Source organism: Lissotriton helveticus, chromosome 7, assembly GCF_964261635.1.
Source record: "Lissotriton helveticus chromosome 7, aLisHel1.1, whole genome shotgun sequence".
In the NCBI taxonomy this organism is placed as follows: Eukaryota; Metazoa; Chordata; class Amphibia; order Caudata; family Salamandridae; genus Lissotriton; species Lissotriton helveticus.
The window spans coordinates 1,605,235,582-1,605,250,063 of record NC_136068.1 but is presented as its reverse complement, the minus strand read 5'-3'; the positions used below and the strand labels follow the sequence as shown (position 1 = coordinate 1,605,250,063).

Below are 14,482 nucleotides of genomic sequence, written 5' to 3'. Positions count from 1 at the left end.
GCAATCGCTTATCGCACTATACCATCCCACTTCAGTGACCACAATCCTGTTTTGCTAGAAGTCGCATGGGGAGACCATATGGGACCAACTCCGGGGAAAGGGAGGTCTCACCATACTTTGCGTACCTCCGATCAGGGCAGGAGAGTCAAGTGGGCTAAGGTGGCACCAGACAACTTTTATGCAGTAGTATTCCCTAAAATTATGGATCAGGTGGAGGTTTGTCAGAACCCCAGTGCCCTGGGGAATGAAGTTATAGGGGCTTTTGAGTCAATCTGTAGTCAGGTAGCGCAGGACCTCCTGACTAAACCTAAAAAGGGGGCACCGAAAATGACGCGCTGGTTTGACAACGCATGTTCAAAGGCACATAGATCTTTGATGGCCGCCCTGAAAAAAAAACCCAGGGTAAAGGATGAGATTGCTAGCTTAAGGAAAAATTATAAGCTAGCAATCAGAATCAGAAAAGAATCAATTAAAAGAGAAGCCTGGGAAAACCTCCTCACCGTGGCAGTCCGAAAGGACAGCCACAAATTTTGGGAAATAATCAAACATCCTCTTTTTTCCGACCAAAAAAACGAGGCCATGGACTGTGTTATCCCTGACGATAAGTGGCTTACCCACTTTAAAAACGTATACGGGGAAAATGATGGGGCAAGCAAAGACACGTTGCCAGCCTTCCTAGAAGCTACCCCACTACAGTTCAATAGCCTTGAAGTGGAGAAAGCTATCATAGCCACAACCAAGCATAAGGCCCCAGGCCCTGGCGGGGTGCCAGCTGATTTCTTCATACATTCACCAAAATTGTGGGCAAAGGTACTGGTCAATGTATTCACTGCTGTAAACAGTAACCATGCACCATCTTCCTGGGACATCTCTACCATCGTGCCTATTTTTAAAAAGGGTCAGCGGGATGACCCCGGGTGCTACAGGCCCATATCCCTTTTGGACTCCTCTGTAAAAATTTTAGGTAGAGTGCTCCTGTCCAGGTTGAGGGATAGTGTTGAGAGCTGCGGAGGGCTGTCTGAAATCCAGTATGGGTTTAGAGAAAGGAAGGGCACCATTGAACAATGCTCCAACCTACATCTGCTTATTTCAAAGTACACGGTGGCCAAGGGGGGGTCCCTGTACTTAGCATTCATGGACCTCTCCTCGGCCTTCGACCTGGTCAACAGGTCCAAGCTATGGACAATTTTGTTGGAGATGGGGATTGAGGAGGCCCTGGTGAGGTTTGTGGCCTCCCTACATCAGGAACTTTTTGCGGCCGTACGGGTCACAAATGAGGGCAGGTGTACGTCTCGTTTTAAATCCTTGAAAGGAGTAAGACAGGGCTGCATATTGGCCCCATTGCTTTTCACTATTTATATCAACGGCTTGGGTACTTATCTGGAAGAGAAGGAAGTCAACATCCCGCGTGCAGGTGCAGTTAAAATCCCAGCGCTCCTGTACGCGGATGATGCCGTGCTAATCGCTCGCACGGGTACTGGTCTTCAACGCCTCTTAAACGCCTTTGGCCAATTCATGGATCAGCTCGATTTGAAAATTAACGCCAGCAAGTCACACACAATGGTAGTGGGCAAAGAAAGCCGCAAAAAGAGAATAAAATCCTTTAGCTGCAGAGGGGACACGGTATCTAGGGTTTCCACTTTTCCCTACCTTGGGGTCCTATTCGATCAAAGAGGAACTTGGGGCCCTCAGGTGAGGGCAAAGAAGTTGGCGGTTTCGAGATCGTCGTCTGCCCTTATGGGCTTTGCGGGTAGGTTAGGTGCTAGGCCTATGGAAGCACTATTAAAAATATACAGGAGTAAATCTGTATCTCTCGCGTCATACGGTTCACCTCTATGGGGCTATGTAAACTTGGAACCTATCCAGAGAGCTGAGAACAGATTTATAAGGTCACTCCTCTCCTTGCCACAGTCCACGCCTACCTATTCCATACATAGGGAGGTGGGCCTAGACTACCTTACTGATGGGCTGAATATGGCCCCCCTGATCTTTTGGTTAAAGACATGGCTCAATGAAGATCTGCCACTTAACCACAGGATCATATCCGATGTCTTATCCCTGGACCATTTTAAAAAGATCCCGTGGCTGGCCTATCTGCAGAAGGCATTTACAGAATTGGGACGACCAGAGCTCTTCACCTCCCCTCAAGACATTAAGGCACATGACGTTGATTTGGTCAAAAATAATTTTATGGCAAGGGCAAGAGTGTCTCGTGAAGAGAAGGAACTAATGAAATCGTCAGTGAGGTGCCATTATTTACTCATTAATTCTCTCTCCTTGGCACCTTACCTTGGTTGCGTTACAATCCCGTTTCATAGGTTCCTTTTAACCAAACTGAGGTTTAATTTGTTACTTTTTTATTTAGGCACTTTTAATAAATGGGAAAAACCGGAACTAGCAATACCATGTAGCTGTGATGATCTTTCAGTTCAAGATACCATGCATTTTGTTATGTTTTGTCGGTTTTACGCAGAGCCAAGGAAAAAATATTTGGTACCACTCTTGAAGGCGAGTGGTCTCACACAAGTGAGGCCGGCTCTGCTCTTTTTACAATCCTTGCCCAACACATACGTCACTTTCTGCATGGCTAATTTCTTGGTAGCGGCTGCAAGGATAAAAAAGTATTCTAATTAGTTCCATTTTCTTTTATTTTTTGTATGCCTAGATTCATTGCAGCGAAGAGGGCTTTTAGTGTCAAATGTCAATATATACGAAACGTTTTAAACTTGTGTATGAAATGTTTTTAAATACTTTGTATGACTTGTAAATGAGTCGAATAAAGATATTTTGACTTGACTTGACTTGACTCAGTGAGGATTCCCAACCATACCATACCATACAGACTTCATGTTTCTATCCTCACCGGTCAGCTCCATAGATCCAGGCTACAGCCACATTTTCAAAGATGACAACAATGATGAGGGGCAGCGTTGCAGAGTAGTCATCAAACATGGCGACAAAGTAATTGCCGGAACGCTGTACAAACATTAGCCCAATAAGGGAGGACAATATACAGCAGAGCACTGAAACAAGAAAAGGGACACAAGAATAAGCAAATCACTGAACTCAAAACCAAAACCCTTGCCTACACATCTATGTGCCAGATCTATAGTCTCATTTGTACAATATCAACATTTCATCATCAAAACATGATTTACCATCTTTTCAACAGGTCATCTGTACTTTCACAAGGCCTGTCTAAGGCACCATCTGTTCTAAAGCTCCATTTGTTTTATATTGCGATATCAGCCAGATCCTCCCACTTCCCTAAAGGCCTCTCTTGTCTCATACTCTCTAAACTGTTCTGAATCTCACAAATAATATAATCACTGTTAGACCTGGCATCCTTGACAGGTGTTTCCCCCTGTATTTTTGCCATTGCCTCCGGTGTTTTTACTGTGTGTGTGTGACTTCGTTTTTGCTGGTCTAGAAGAGATGGGCACTTTGCCACTGCTGTTGAATGCCAAAGAGCAAGTGTCCCTCTGTAAATTGTAGTCATGGATTAGTGTTTCCATAATTGGCTTATTTGGTTTACTGTTAAGTCCTTAGTACAGTGCACAGTGTTTGCTCAGGGCCTGTAAACCAAATGCTGCTAGTGGGCTTGAAACACTGATTGTGCCACCCACAGTCTTGCAAAATGGGCACAGGTCTGCCTTTACAGTGTCTGTGTGCAGTCTAGTACTGCTGGGTCGAACTGGCAAGTGCACCCAGTTGCCAGACCCCAACCTTCCCTTTTCTTACATGCGAGTCACCCCAGGGTAGGACCAAGGTACCCCTGTGGGCAGGGTGCAGCGTATGTGAAAGGTAGGCCATACCCTGATATGTGTGGAATGTGAAATACTGCCAATTTCCTTTTTCACAATTGAAAGGCTACCTGTCCCATAGGATGGAATGGAAGTTTATTTAGAACATATTATACATATAATTTTTCATGGGGAGAAGATAGGAAGGTAAGGTTCAGTATACCTGAAGTACGAGTTACTTACCTTCAGTAACAATGTATCTGGTAGAGACGATTCTAGCCGCAGATTCCTTAAAGTAGAATTATCCCCAGGTGTGAGACTGGATCCGGAAAACTTTTTGCCACAGCATCCCAGCGCGCTGGGGGGACGGCATCACGTGACTCCGACCAGGCATCATCCGCGTACGTGATGTAAGCGAGGTCACATAGTCCCACCCCTGTGCGCCTACGTTAGTTTTCTTCGGAGAACTTTTTCGTGCCACAGCGCGGAGCAGCAGAGAAACTGTGGAAGCATGGGAACAGTGTGCGAAACAGCAGAAAAATGGAAAAGAAGAAGGAATTTGACGAAGAACACCATAAAGAGAAGTGCCAACACTGCAGTACCCAAAAGCAGGGAAAGAAGAAAGAACAGTGCACAGCCCTGAACAGCCACACTGTCAGCTATGAAAACAGTACCCCCTTTAAGACAAGGAACACATGCAAAATGTCATGATGACATGTAGCAGGAGTACAACCCCGACAAAGAACCATGAAGGGGAGCCATTTCCAAGACAAACAGGGAACGACAGACCTCCAAGGCAACCCCAGCACAGAGTGCGCCAAGCCCCCCCAAGGGAGCCAGGGCAGGGCATGGCCAAATGACCCAACACCAGAGGGTAGCAGAAGGGCCAGGGCCTTCAGAAACAAGGGGAGGGAAAGGAGGGACGAAGGAAGGCCAGACTCAATCCTAGAGCAACCAGAACAGAGGAGCACAAGAGTACCAATAGATCCAACCTCTACAGTGCCAGGAAGAGGAGGGAACAAAAAGTAAGACAACCTCTCATCAAAAGAGCGAAAGAATGCACGCACTCATCATATCCATCTACCGGGAGGCGAGTGCAGAAGGGCAAACTAAAAGGTCCTCGTAGAACGGGGAGGAAGGGTGGACCGTGAAGGAATCTGCGGCTGGAAGGATAAGTTACTTACCTGTAATCCTAGTTCTCTTCCAGGGGTATCCTCATCAAAGTCATAAGCACTGAATATTCCCGCCCATGTGCGGGGACCCCGGAAACAATATAAAAATATATATGTAAAAAACACATATATCTAACTCCACATATATGTATGTACATATATTATTTTTCTCATAACAATGCAGCCCCAAAAAGAGGCTAACACAATGTAAAAAGCTTGTACATGTACTGCAATGTTAAAGGAAACAAATAACACATTAAACCAAATATACTTTGAATTTTGTGTTTTAATGAGTAAAACCACTCATAACTCCTGAAAATTGCTCATAAAAAGACATTGTTAGTCTCAGGCTGCATTGAAAAGCAATAACATAGAAAATGAAAGCATTTTCAACCAAAAAACTGTCACTGTGCCTTTAAGGCAGCCATGAACCCAGGCTTCCCATCATGCCTCAGGGGTGACAGTTAGGTCAGTTGTTCTTTGCATAACCCTGATGTCAGGGCTAAATACACATATGAAAACGTACAGCTCTCATTTACCTGGGAAGGCGGGTGGGTTGCTTATGACTTTGATGAGGATACCCCTGGAAGAGAACTAGGATTACAGGTAAGTAACTTATCCTTCTCTTCCAGGGGATCCTCATCAATAGTCATAAGCACTGAATAGAATAGCAAGCCCAACAACCACCTGCAGGTAAATGAGAAGTACATCTTCTACCTTAAAAGACCCAACATCACAGCCCAGCCTGGCTGCTAAACAGATTCCGCAAGGAGGCTCGGCCTACTTGGGTATCTGCTCCTGTGTCAGAATCAAAACAATAATGTCTGGTAAATGTATGGACGGACCGCCAGGTCGCCGCTTTACAGATCTCAGACATGGGCACATTATTGAGAAAAGCCGCAGTCGCAGCTCTTCCCCTGGTGGAATGCGCCTTGGGAGAAAACCCCAGGGGTTTTTGTGCTAGCTGGTAAGCAAGTTTAATACATGAAACGATCCATCTGGAAATGGAACGCTTCGAGGCAGAATGGCCTGTCCTGATCGATCCTTAGTTAATGAAAAGATGATCAGAATGACGAATAACTTTAGACCTGTCAAGATAGAATTTTAAAACCCTTTTCAGGTCTAAAGAATGCAAAGCCCTCTCAGCTGGAGTAGAGGGATTGGGAAAAAAAGTGGGCAGAGAAATAATCTGATTTACATGAAAATCTGACACCACTTTAGGCAGAAAAGATGGATGCGTCCGTAGCACCACCCTATTCAAATGGAACACCGTATAGGGCTCTGATGCACAGAGGGCTTGAATCTCGCTCACTCGCTGACGTGATAGCCACCAAAAAAGCCGCTTTCCATGAAAGATGCTGTAAAGTGGCTTTGTGAATGGGTTCAAAGGGAGGACCCATTAACTTTGATAGCACCAAGTTCAACTCCCAGGGTGGAGAAGGAGGACGCACTGGAGGGTATACTTTCTTTAACCCTTGCAGGAAGTCCTTGACAGATGCTAGCTGGAAAAAAGAGGTTTGAGACGGTGACCGCCTATAAGCCGTTATGGCCGCTAGGTGCACCTTGATGGAATTAAACTTCAAACCTGCTTTAGCTAAATACAACAAATAAGGAAGAACTGCTTCTTCTTGACACTTGATAGGATCATGACTATTCTGTATACACCACATATAAAATCTCTTCCACTTGCATGCATACGAATGTCTGGTGGAAGGACGCCTGGCCTCTTTCAGAATGAACATGCAGTCCTCTGGCAACCCTAGATGGCCGTATTGGATGACCTCTGGAGCCATGCTGCCAAGCTCAGTGACGGAAGGTTGGGATGGAAGATCCTCCCGTCCATCTTGGACAGCAGGTCCGGCCTGCATGGCAGCCTCTTGTGAGGAGTCACTGACAGATGAAGCAGGTCCGTGTACCACCATTGCCTCGGCCAATCGGGAGCAATCAGAATCATTGTTGTGTACGAGTGTGTTAGCTTGCTCACCACCTTCGGAATCAACGGGAGAGGTGGAAAGGCGTACACAAATTCGTTTGACCAGTCGATCAAAAGAGCATTCCCTCTCGAGCCTGGCCGGTGGAATCTGGAGGCGAAGCTTCGGCATTTGGTGTTTTGGTCGTCCGCGAACAAGTCTATGGAGGGACGACCCCAAGAATGAAAAAGTTCCTCCCCAACTTCGTCGTGAAGAACCCAGTCTTCTTTGTCGTCGAAGTGACGGCTTAGAGCGTCTGCCCTCACGTTTTGTTCTTCTGGAAGGTGAACCACCGTGACAGATAGCCCTCGAGCCAGAAGCCAATGCCAGATCCTCTGCGCTTCCAACGACAATGTCCGAGAGCGCGTCCCCCCCGCTTGTTTAAGTAGTACATCGTGGTGGTGTTGTCCGTCTGTACTAGCACCGATGACTCTTGGATCGAGGGGAGGAACGCTTTGAGAGCCAGGTGTACTGCTCTCAGCTCCAGCATGATATGGTAAGTGCTTTCCTTGTGTGACCACTGACCTTGAACCTGCAGGGGGCCCATGTGCACCCCCCAGCCCAGAAGGGAGGCGTCCGTGATCAGTGTTTGTGTAGGGGGAGGTTGATGGAACAGGACTCCCACCTGCATATTCTGAGCTTTTGTCCACCATGGAATAGAAGCTCGAGCAGCGTCTGAGATGGTGATGTAATCGTCCCAGCGAGCCGATTGCTGATCCCACTTGTCCTCCAGATCCTGCTGAAGAGGACGCATCCGAAGTCTGGCATTCGGGACCAGGAAGATGCAAGACGCCATCGACCCTAGCAGGGAGGCAATCCTGCGCACTTTCTGAGTCTTGCCGCGAAGAATCAGCTGACATTTCTAGATGATTGATGACTTTCTCTCCTCCGAAGGAAACACTTTTCCTGTTTCGGAGTCTAGCAGAGCTCCAAGGAAGTGAATCCTCTGGGTGGGCTGAATGACTGATTTTCCGAAGTTGACATGTAGCCCTAGTCTCTGGCAGAGATGTATGCAAGTCTGGAACTGATTCCTTACATTGACTGGGGAAGAACCTTTCACCAGCCAATCGTCCAAGTATGGATACACGAAGACCCCTCTGCGATGTAGTGCAGCTGCGACCACCGCCACACACTTCGTGAACACCCGAGGAGCCGACTTTAATCCAAACGGCAGGACTTTGAACTGATAGTGAGAGGTCCCCACCCTGAACCGAAGAAACCTTCTGTGACTGGGATGTATTGGGACATGGAAATAAGCATCTTGAAGGTCCAGCGAACACATCCAATCTCCCTTCCTGAGATGTGGATATATTTGATGAAGCGCCAACATGCGGAATCTTTCCTTTTTGACATGCAGATTTAGTGCTTGCAAGTCCAGGATGGGTCTGTATTCTGCCTTCTGTCCTTTTCTCTTTACCAGAATATCACGGGAGTACACTCCTTTTCCCCTCTGAGAGACCGGAACTCTCTCGATGGCTGACTTTTCGAGAAGAGTGGTGACTTCTTTTTGCAGCAGGTGAAGTTGATGATTTGATGTAGACCTTGGGGGAACTGGTGAAGGAGGACGACTGAAACGAAGACAGTACCCATTCTGAAGCGTAGACAACACCCATCTGTCTTTTGTGATGCTTTGCCACTCTTTCAAATGCTTTGACAGGCTTCCCCCCACTGGAGTGGTCCACGGCGCTGGGGGAAGAGACGACTCATTGCTTGGCTTGAGCCTTGCCGGTGTTGTTGCCTTGGCGCTGATTATTTCCCTTGTAATTACGCTTGCCTTTATACTGGGACTTTTGCTGCCCCTGCTGATCTTGGCTCTTCTGCCAGTTCAGGGTTTGAACCCGCTGCTTTGTAGAGCCCTTGTTGAAGGAGCGAAATTTCTTCTTGAACTCCTTCTTCTTCTCAAGACCCACCGCCTTGAGAGTTTCCAGCTCTGCCTTCATGCGCTGCATTTCCTCGTCTGCGCTTGCGCCAAACAATGAAGTACCTGAAAAAGGTAAGTTCAAAATACGTGCTTGGGCTTCTGGTTTTAAAGCCGTTAGTCGCAACCATGATGACCTTCGTGCTGTTACCCCATGAGCATATCCATGAGCTGCTAGGGTAGCTCCATCCGCTGAGGCGCTTATCACCTGGTTGAAGACTTGACTGCCTTCCAGGAGGATTTCCTCAAAGTCCTTACGGTCCTCTACTGGAAGTTTCTCCGCAAAACGTTGCAGAGAATCCCAAAGGGAGCGGTCATAACGCCCCAAGAGGGCTTCCGCATTGGAAACCTTGAGGAAAGACGCTGATGTATTGCAGACCCGCCTTCCCCACGAGTCTTGCATCTTACTGTCCTTATCCGGAGGAACAGTGGAGGATGATGCAACTGCATTGGACTTCCTCGCAGCCGCAATAATCACCGAGTCCGGGGGAGGATCAGCTCTGAGGAATAGTGGATCGTCCTCTGGAGATTTGTACTTTTTAAGAATCCTCGCCGGAGCCGCTTTGACCGTCGCTGGGGTTAGAAAGATGTCCATGACTGGCTCTATAATCCCCGGGACCAAAGGCAGAAGAGGTTTGGGTGCAGACCTATGTTGTAATGTTCCAAATATTATCGAGGTCTTGACCTGCGGAGCTTTTAAGGCAACCCCCAGCTTAAGAGCTCCCCTACCCAGAACGTCCTGAAAGGTGAAGATATCATCTATTGGAGATACCCTCGTTGAAGGAGAGTCTGTCAGGGTAGGAGAGTAATCTCTGTGAGAGCTGGTCGAGGAAGAAGTAGAAGGAGTTCTTCGATCTCTTCTGCTTCTTGATCGCGATCTACGCCTGCTGGTTCGCAACCTGGAGCGCGATCGTTCCCTTTGACGAACTGGGGTGAGCGATCTTTCCCTCTGGCGAACTGGAGATCGTGATCTTTCCTTCTGATGTGATCTTTCTCTCTGTTGAACTGGGGAACGGGATCTTTCCCTCTGGCGAACTGGAGATCGTGATCTTTCTCTCTGTCGAACCGGGGAACGTGATCTTTCCTTCCGGCGAACTGGAGAGCGTGATCTTTCACTTTGCCTCACCGGAGAGCTTGACCGTTCTCTAGGCCTTGAGAGCGGTTTTTGCAATCGATACGCTGTCTCCTTGTCCGGAGCCCAGTGATGCAGTGGCTTGCACCATCTCGGTGAAAGTCTGACAGTAGGCGATTTATGTGTTGAATCCTTCACTGGAGAGTGTGATGGAGGTGTTGCATCCCTTTGCGAATGCCTGGATTCCTCGCTGCCCGACTGATAAATTATCACATCCGGGCCAGAGTCCGAACCTGAGCCCGCCGCAGACCTGGAGTGACTGCGAGAGTCCCTCTGTTCCGGCGACTCCTTCCGCTTGGTAGGACTGTCACTCACTGGAGAGTCATGGTCATCCTCCGCAGCTGAGGCAGACCCAGACGACCTCATAGACTGTTGTGCCACTGTCTGAAGTTGGACCACAGGAGTTCCATGTCTCGACGTCGATCTCCGAGGAGGTGAAGACAATACAGGCTTCTCCAACGTCGAACTTTGCTTAATTCTCGACGGCGAGGTTCGTGAATGCCTCGACGTCGAGCGTCGATGGTGGGACGCCGACGGAGGAAGCTTCGACGTCGAACTACCATGGTCCTTCGACGACGATGATTGCCTTGACGTCGAATGTCGATGAGCCGTCGAATCCCTCAACGTCGAACGCCGATGACCTGGCGACGACGAAGGATGCTTGGAGGTCGATCTCTTCCTCGACGTCGATGGCCGATGACCTGACGACGGGGGATGACTCGACGTCGATCGCCGATGACCTGGCGACGACGGAGAATGCCTCGACGTCGAGCGTCTATAGCCAGACGACGACGGAGGCTGCCTCGACGCCGAACGCCCATCACTAGGCGACGGCGGAGGTCTCGACGTCGAAAACTCTACCTGAGCCTTCGACGACGGAAGTCTCGACGTTGAGCCGCCCTGCTTCAACGGAGACCTAGACGTAGCACTCGACGCTGCACATCGCCCGGTTGACGGCAGCGGAGTCTTGACTTTCGACGCTGAAGACTTCACCTTCTTCGTCGTTGGAGACCTCGACGCCGATCCCGACGCCGAAGGAGAGCAGGTCGGAACTTTCTTCGACGTCGACCGCTTCATAAGTCTCTTTGAAGACCTACCTCTCTCAGAAAGTCCATAAATCCTGCTTCTTTCTCTGTCCTTGATAGTTCTGCTTGACAAGGACTGGCAGTGGACACAAGATGCTACCTCATGAGAGTCAGGTAGACAGCGAATACACACAGGACGTGTATCAGACCAAGCCTTCTTATGCCCACAGGCAGGGCAGGTGTCAAAAAGGGCCTTAGGCATTTCTAACAAAAAATTAACCTTTTTTGAGCCCAAAAAAGGTATAACTATCTCTCTAAGGTTAAAAACCGTCCAGTGAGATCAAAAAATTGAAGAAAACACCAAATAATTCTGACAGAAAATCAGAAAAAGGTGGGAGCTGTTAACCAGGGTCCTGACAGAAGGAGCCGGAAAGAACAACTGACCTAACTGTCACCCCTGAGGCATGATGGGAAGCCTGGGTTCATGGCTGCCTTAAAGGCACAGTGCCAGTTTTTTGGTTGAAAATGCTTTCATTTTCTAGGTTACTGCTTTTCAATGCAGCCTGAGACTAACAATGTCTTTTTATGAGCAATTTTCAGGAGTTATGAGTGGTTTTACTCATTAAAACACAAAATTCAAAGTGTATTTGATTTAATGTGTTATTTGTTTCCTTTAAAATTGCAGTACATGTACAAGGTTTTTACATTGTGTTAGCCTCTTTTTGGGGCTGCATTGGTATGAGAAAAATAATATATGTACATACATATATGTGGAGTTAGATATATGTGTTTTTTACATATTTATTTTTATATTGTTTCCGGGGTCCCGCACATGGGTGGGAATATTCAGTGCTTATGACTATTGATGAGGATCCCCTGGAAGAGAATCGTCTCTACCAGATACATAGTTACCGAAGGTAAGTAACTCACACATCTGATAGAGACTACTAGCTGCAGATTCCTCAACGTAGAGTAGATACCCTAGCCATACCCACTGGGAAGGAGGGTCTGCGGAAGGACCCCACCAGCCTGGACCTAGCAGAGAGGCTCACAGGGGACTAGCCCCATGGACAGGGCGAGGAGCCCCTCCCCAGGCAAGGGGAACCCCACAAGCAGGACACCCCAGACCTCAAGATGGATGTGGGAAGAAGAAGAAGTTAGAAGAATTGAGAAGAAGCCCGTTCACCCTCCAAAGGGTGACAATCTGTAGAAAAGCGGAGCGTTTATGGAGACAAGATTACAGTAGCAATAAGAAAGTAACTTACAATCTTGCTCTCAAACAGTATCAACTGGCAATCATTGCCGCAAAAAGACAATTCTACACAACCAGGATCAAGAAAGCTGGGAATTCCTCTAAGGAACTGTTTAAAACGGTTACTCTGCTCTCCAAATCTCAGCAGGCTAGCTCTTTTCAACCTGATCAAAATATGTGTAACAAATTGGCTATTTTTTTCCAGAATAAGGTCCAAGTAATTTATGATGACCTCCTGAATACAAGAGCAGGTTCAGACAAGCCAGGTCTATCACAGGTGGAGGCAGAAAAATTAAATGCTAGATTAGACAGGTTCCCAGAAATTACGAAGGAGGATGTTTGTAAACTCCTCCTTTCCATAAAATCCGGTTCACCCAAAGACCCCTGTCCGGCTGCGATCATGCATTTGGCCGCTAGTGGAATTTGTGAAGAACTGACCCCTTTAATAAATCAAGTGCTGGAGTCCGGCAGCTATCCAACTTGTTGGAAGAATGCTGCGATTAGGTCCATCCTGAAAAAGTCTACCCTAGATCCCACCGAGCCCAAGAACTACCGTCCGATTGCTGGCCTGCCTATAACAGCCAAAATACTAGAGAAGTCAATGAATAAGGTATTAACCAACTATTTGGATTCTAACTTGCTGCTGGACTCAACCCAACATGGCTTTCGAGCACACCATTCCACTGAATCTGCCTTGATAGTAGCGGCTGAAGAGATCCGTGAAATAGTGGATGGAGGGGGCAAGGCAGCCCTAGTATTATTAGACTTGTCAGCGGTGTTTGACACCGAGAACCATACGGTTCTAATTCAGCGGCTGCAGGAGGTAGGGATTGAGGCCTCTGCTCTGGCCCTCCTATCGTCATTATTGGAGGGGAGGGAGCAGTGCCTGCACTGGGAGGGCATGCAGTCTGACAGTTTTCATCTCCCCTGTGGGGTTCCACAGGGCTCAGCATTGTCACCAACAATGTTCAACATCTATGTTATGCCCCTGGCCAGTCTTGTTAGGAAGCATGGTTTTACTCTGGTGTCATATGCAGATGATTCTCAACTTATAATCTCGATAGCTAAACAGCCTGAAGAGACAGCCATCAGGTTTCACGAGTGTTTGGTTGAGATCATGTCCTGGATGGACCATAGCTTCCTAAAAATCAATACTGATAAGACGGAGGTTATTGAGTTTGGCCAGGGGCGATCCCTGTGGAATGACTCCTGGTGGCCAGTCAGTGCAGGAGAATGCCCAAACCCTGTTTCTAAAGTCAGAAACCTGGGTGTGATCTTTGACAGTCAGCTTAATTTCACTGCTCAGGTAAATAGTCTTACCTCTTCCTGTTTTTTCTTAATAAAAATGCGGAGAAAATTATTTCCTTTTATCGCCCTGGAATTGCAAAAGACAGTGGTGGTGGCTTTACTACTATCAAAACTAGATTACTGCAATGGCCTGCTGCTGGGGATTAATAAAACCCAGATGAGTAGGCTGCAGTCATTGCAGAATGCCGCTGCGAGGCTACTGCTAGGTATACCTAGAGGACAACCAATCTCTGCTGGCATTAGAGCACTCCATTGGCTTCCCATGCAACAACGGGTAGAATTCAAGGCGTTATGCCTTGTCCATAAAGCACTCTACGGAGGAGGAGCCAGCGACATTCAGAACATGTTCAAGCTCTATTCTTCGGCACGTGAGTTAAGATCCAGTAAACGGGGTCTTCTCCACACTGATAGGATTAGGAGAGTGAGATGGGGTGATAGAACCTTTTCTCACTGTGCAGCAAAGCTTTGGAACAGAATGCCCACAGACGCGTGACTTCAGTCAAGCAGACAATCCTTCAGGAAAGACCTGAAGACCTGGCTGTTTGCCTCAACATAGTTTCTTTAACGCTGTACACACCATTTATACTTACATCAGCGCCAAGACGCTTCAACATTCGAGCGCTTTATAAACATACATCCTATCCTAGAGAGGAACCAAGGGCAAGTTCAGGGAGGTCGAAGCACCCCACACCTCTACAAGGCAACAAGGATCCCATCCAATGCCAGGGCAAGGAAGAAGAAAGCCTAGAGAGCCCAAGGAAACGAGGGAAAAGAAGGCGAGCCCACCATAGACGGAAGGCAACAGACCAGACAGAGCGGCGCCGGTAGCAATAAGCTGCTGGAAACCGTAAGAACAGCCCGGGGCTCCAGGAAGACCGGGCAGGCTATGCCTGCCAAAGGGAGAAACACAGAACCATCCCAGCCTCCAGGACAGGAGCATGAAGACGAGGAAATGCCCGGAC

The 14,482-nt window shown here is 47.8% G+C and overlaps 1 protein-coding gene across 4 annotated transcripts in view; it reads right to left on the bottom strand.

Moving 5' to 3' along the window:
- The window catches only part of LOC144770579 (sodium-dependent neutral amino acid transporter B(0)AT2-like), a 392,280-nt gene that overhangs the window by 42,336 nt on the left and 335,462 nt on the right, over nt 1–14,482 (bottom strand). For all 4 annotated transcript variants that reach the window (XR_013598931.1, XM_078655228.1, XM_078655229.1 and 1 more), the window contains one exon: nt 2,864–3,023. Coding sequence is in view for 3 of the 4 variants with exons in the window: in XM_078655228.1 (XP_078511354.1) it covers nt 2,864–3,023 (160 nt within the window). In the remaining variant the exon portion in view is untranslated. The remainder of the gene's footprint in view (nt 1–2,863; nt 3,024–14,482) is intronic.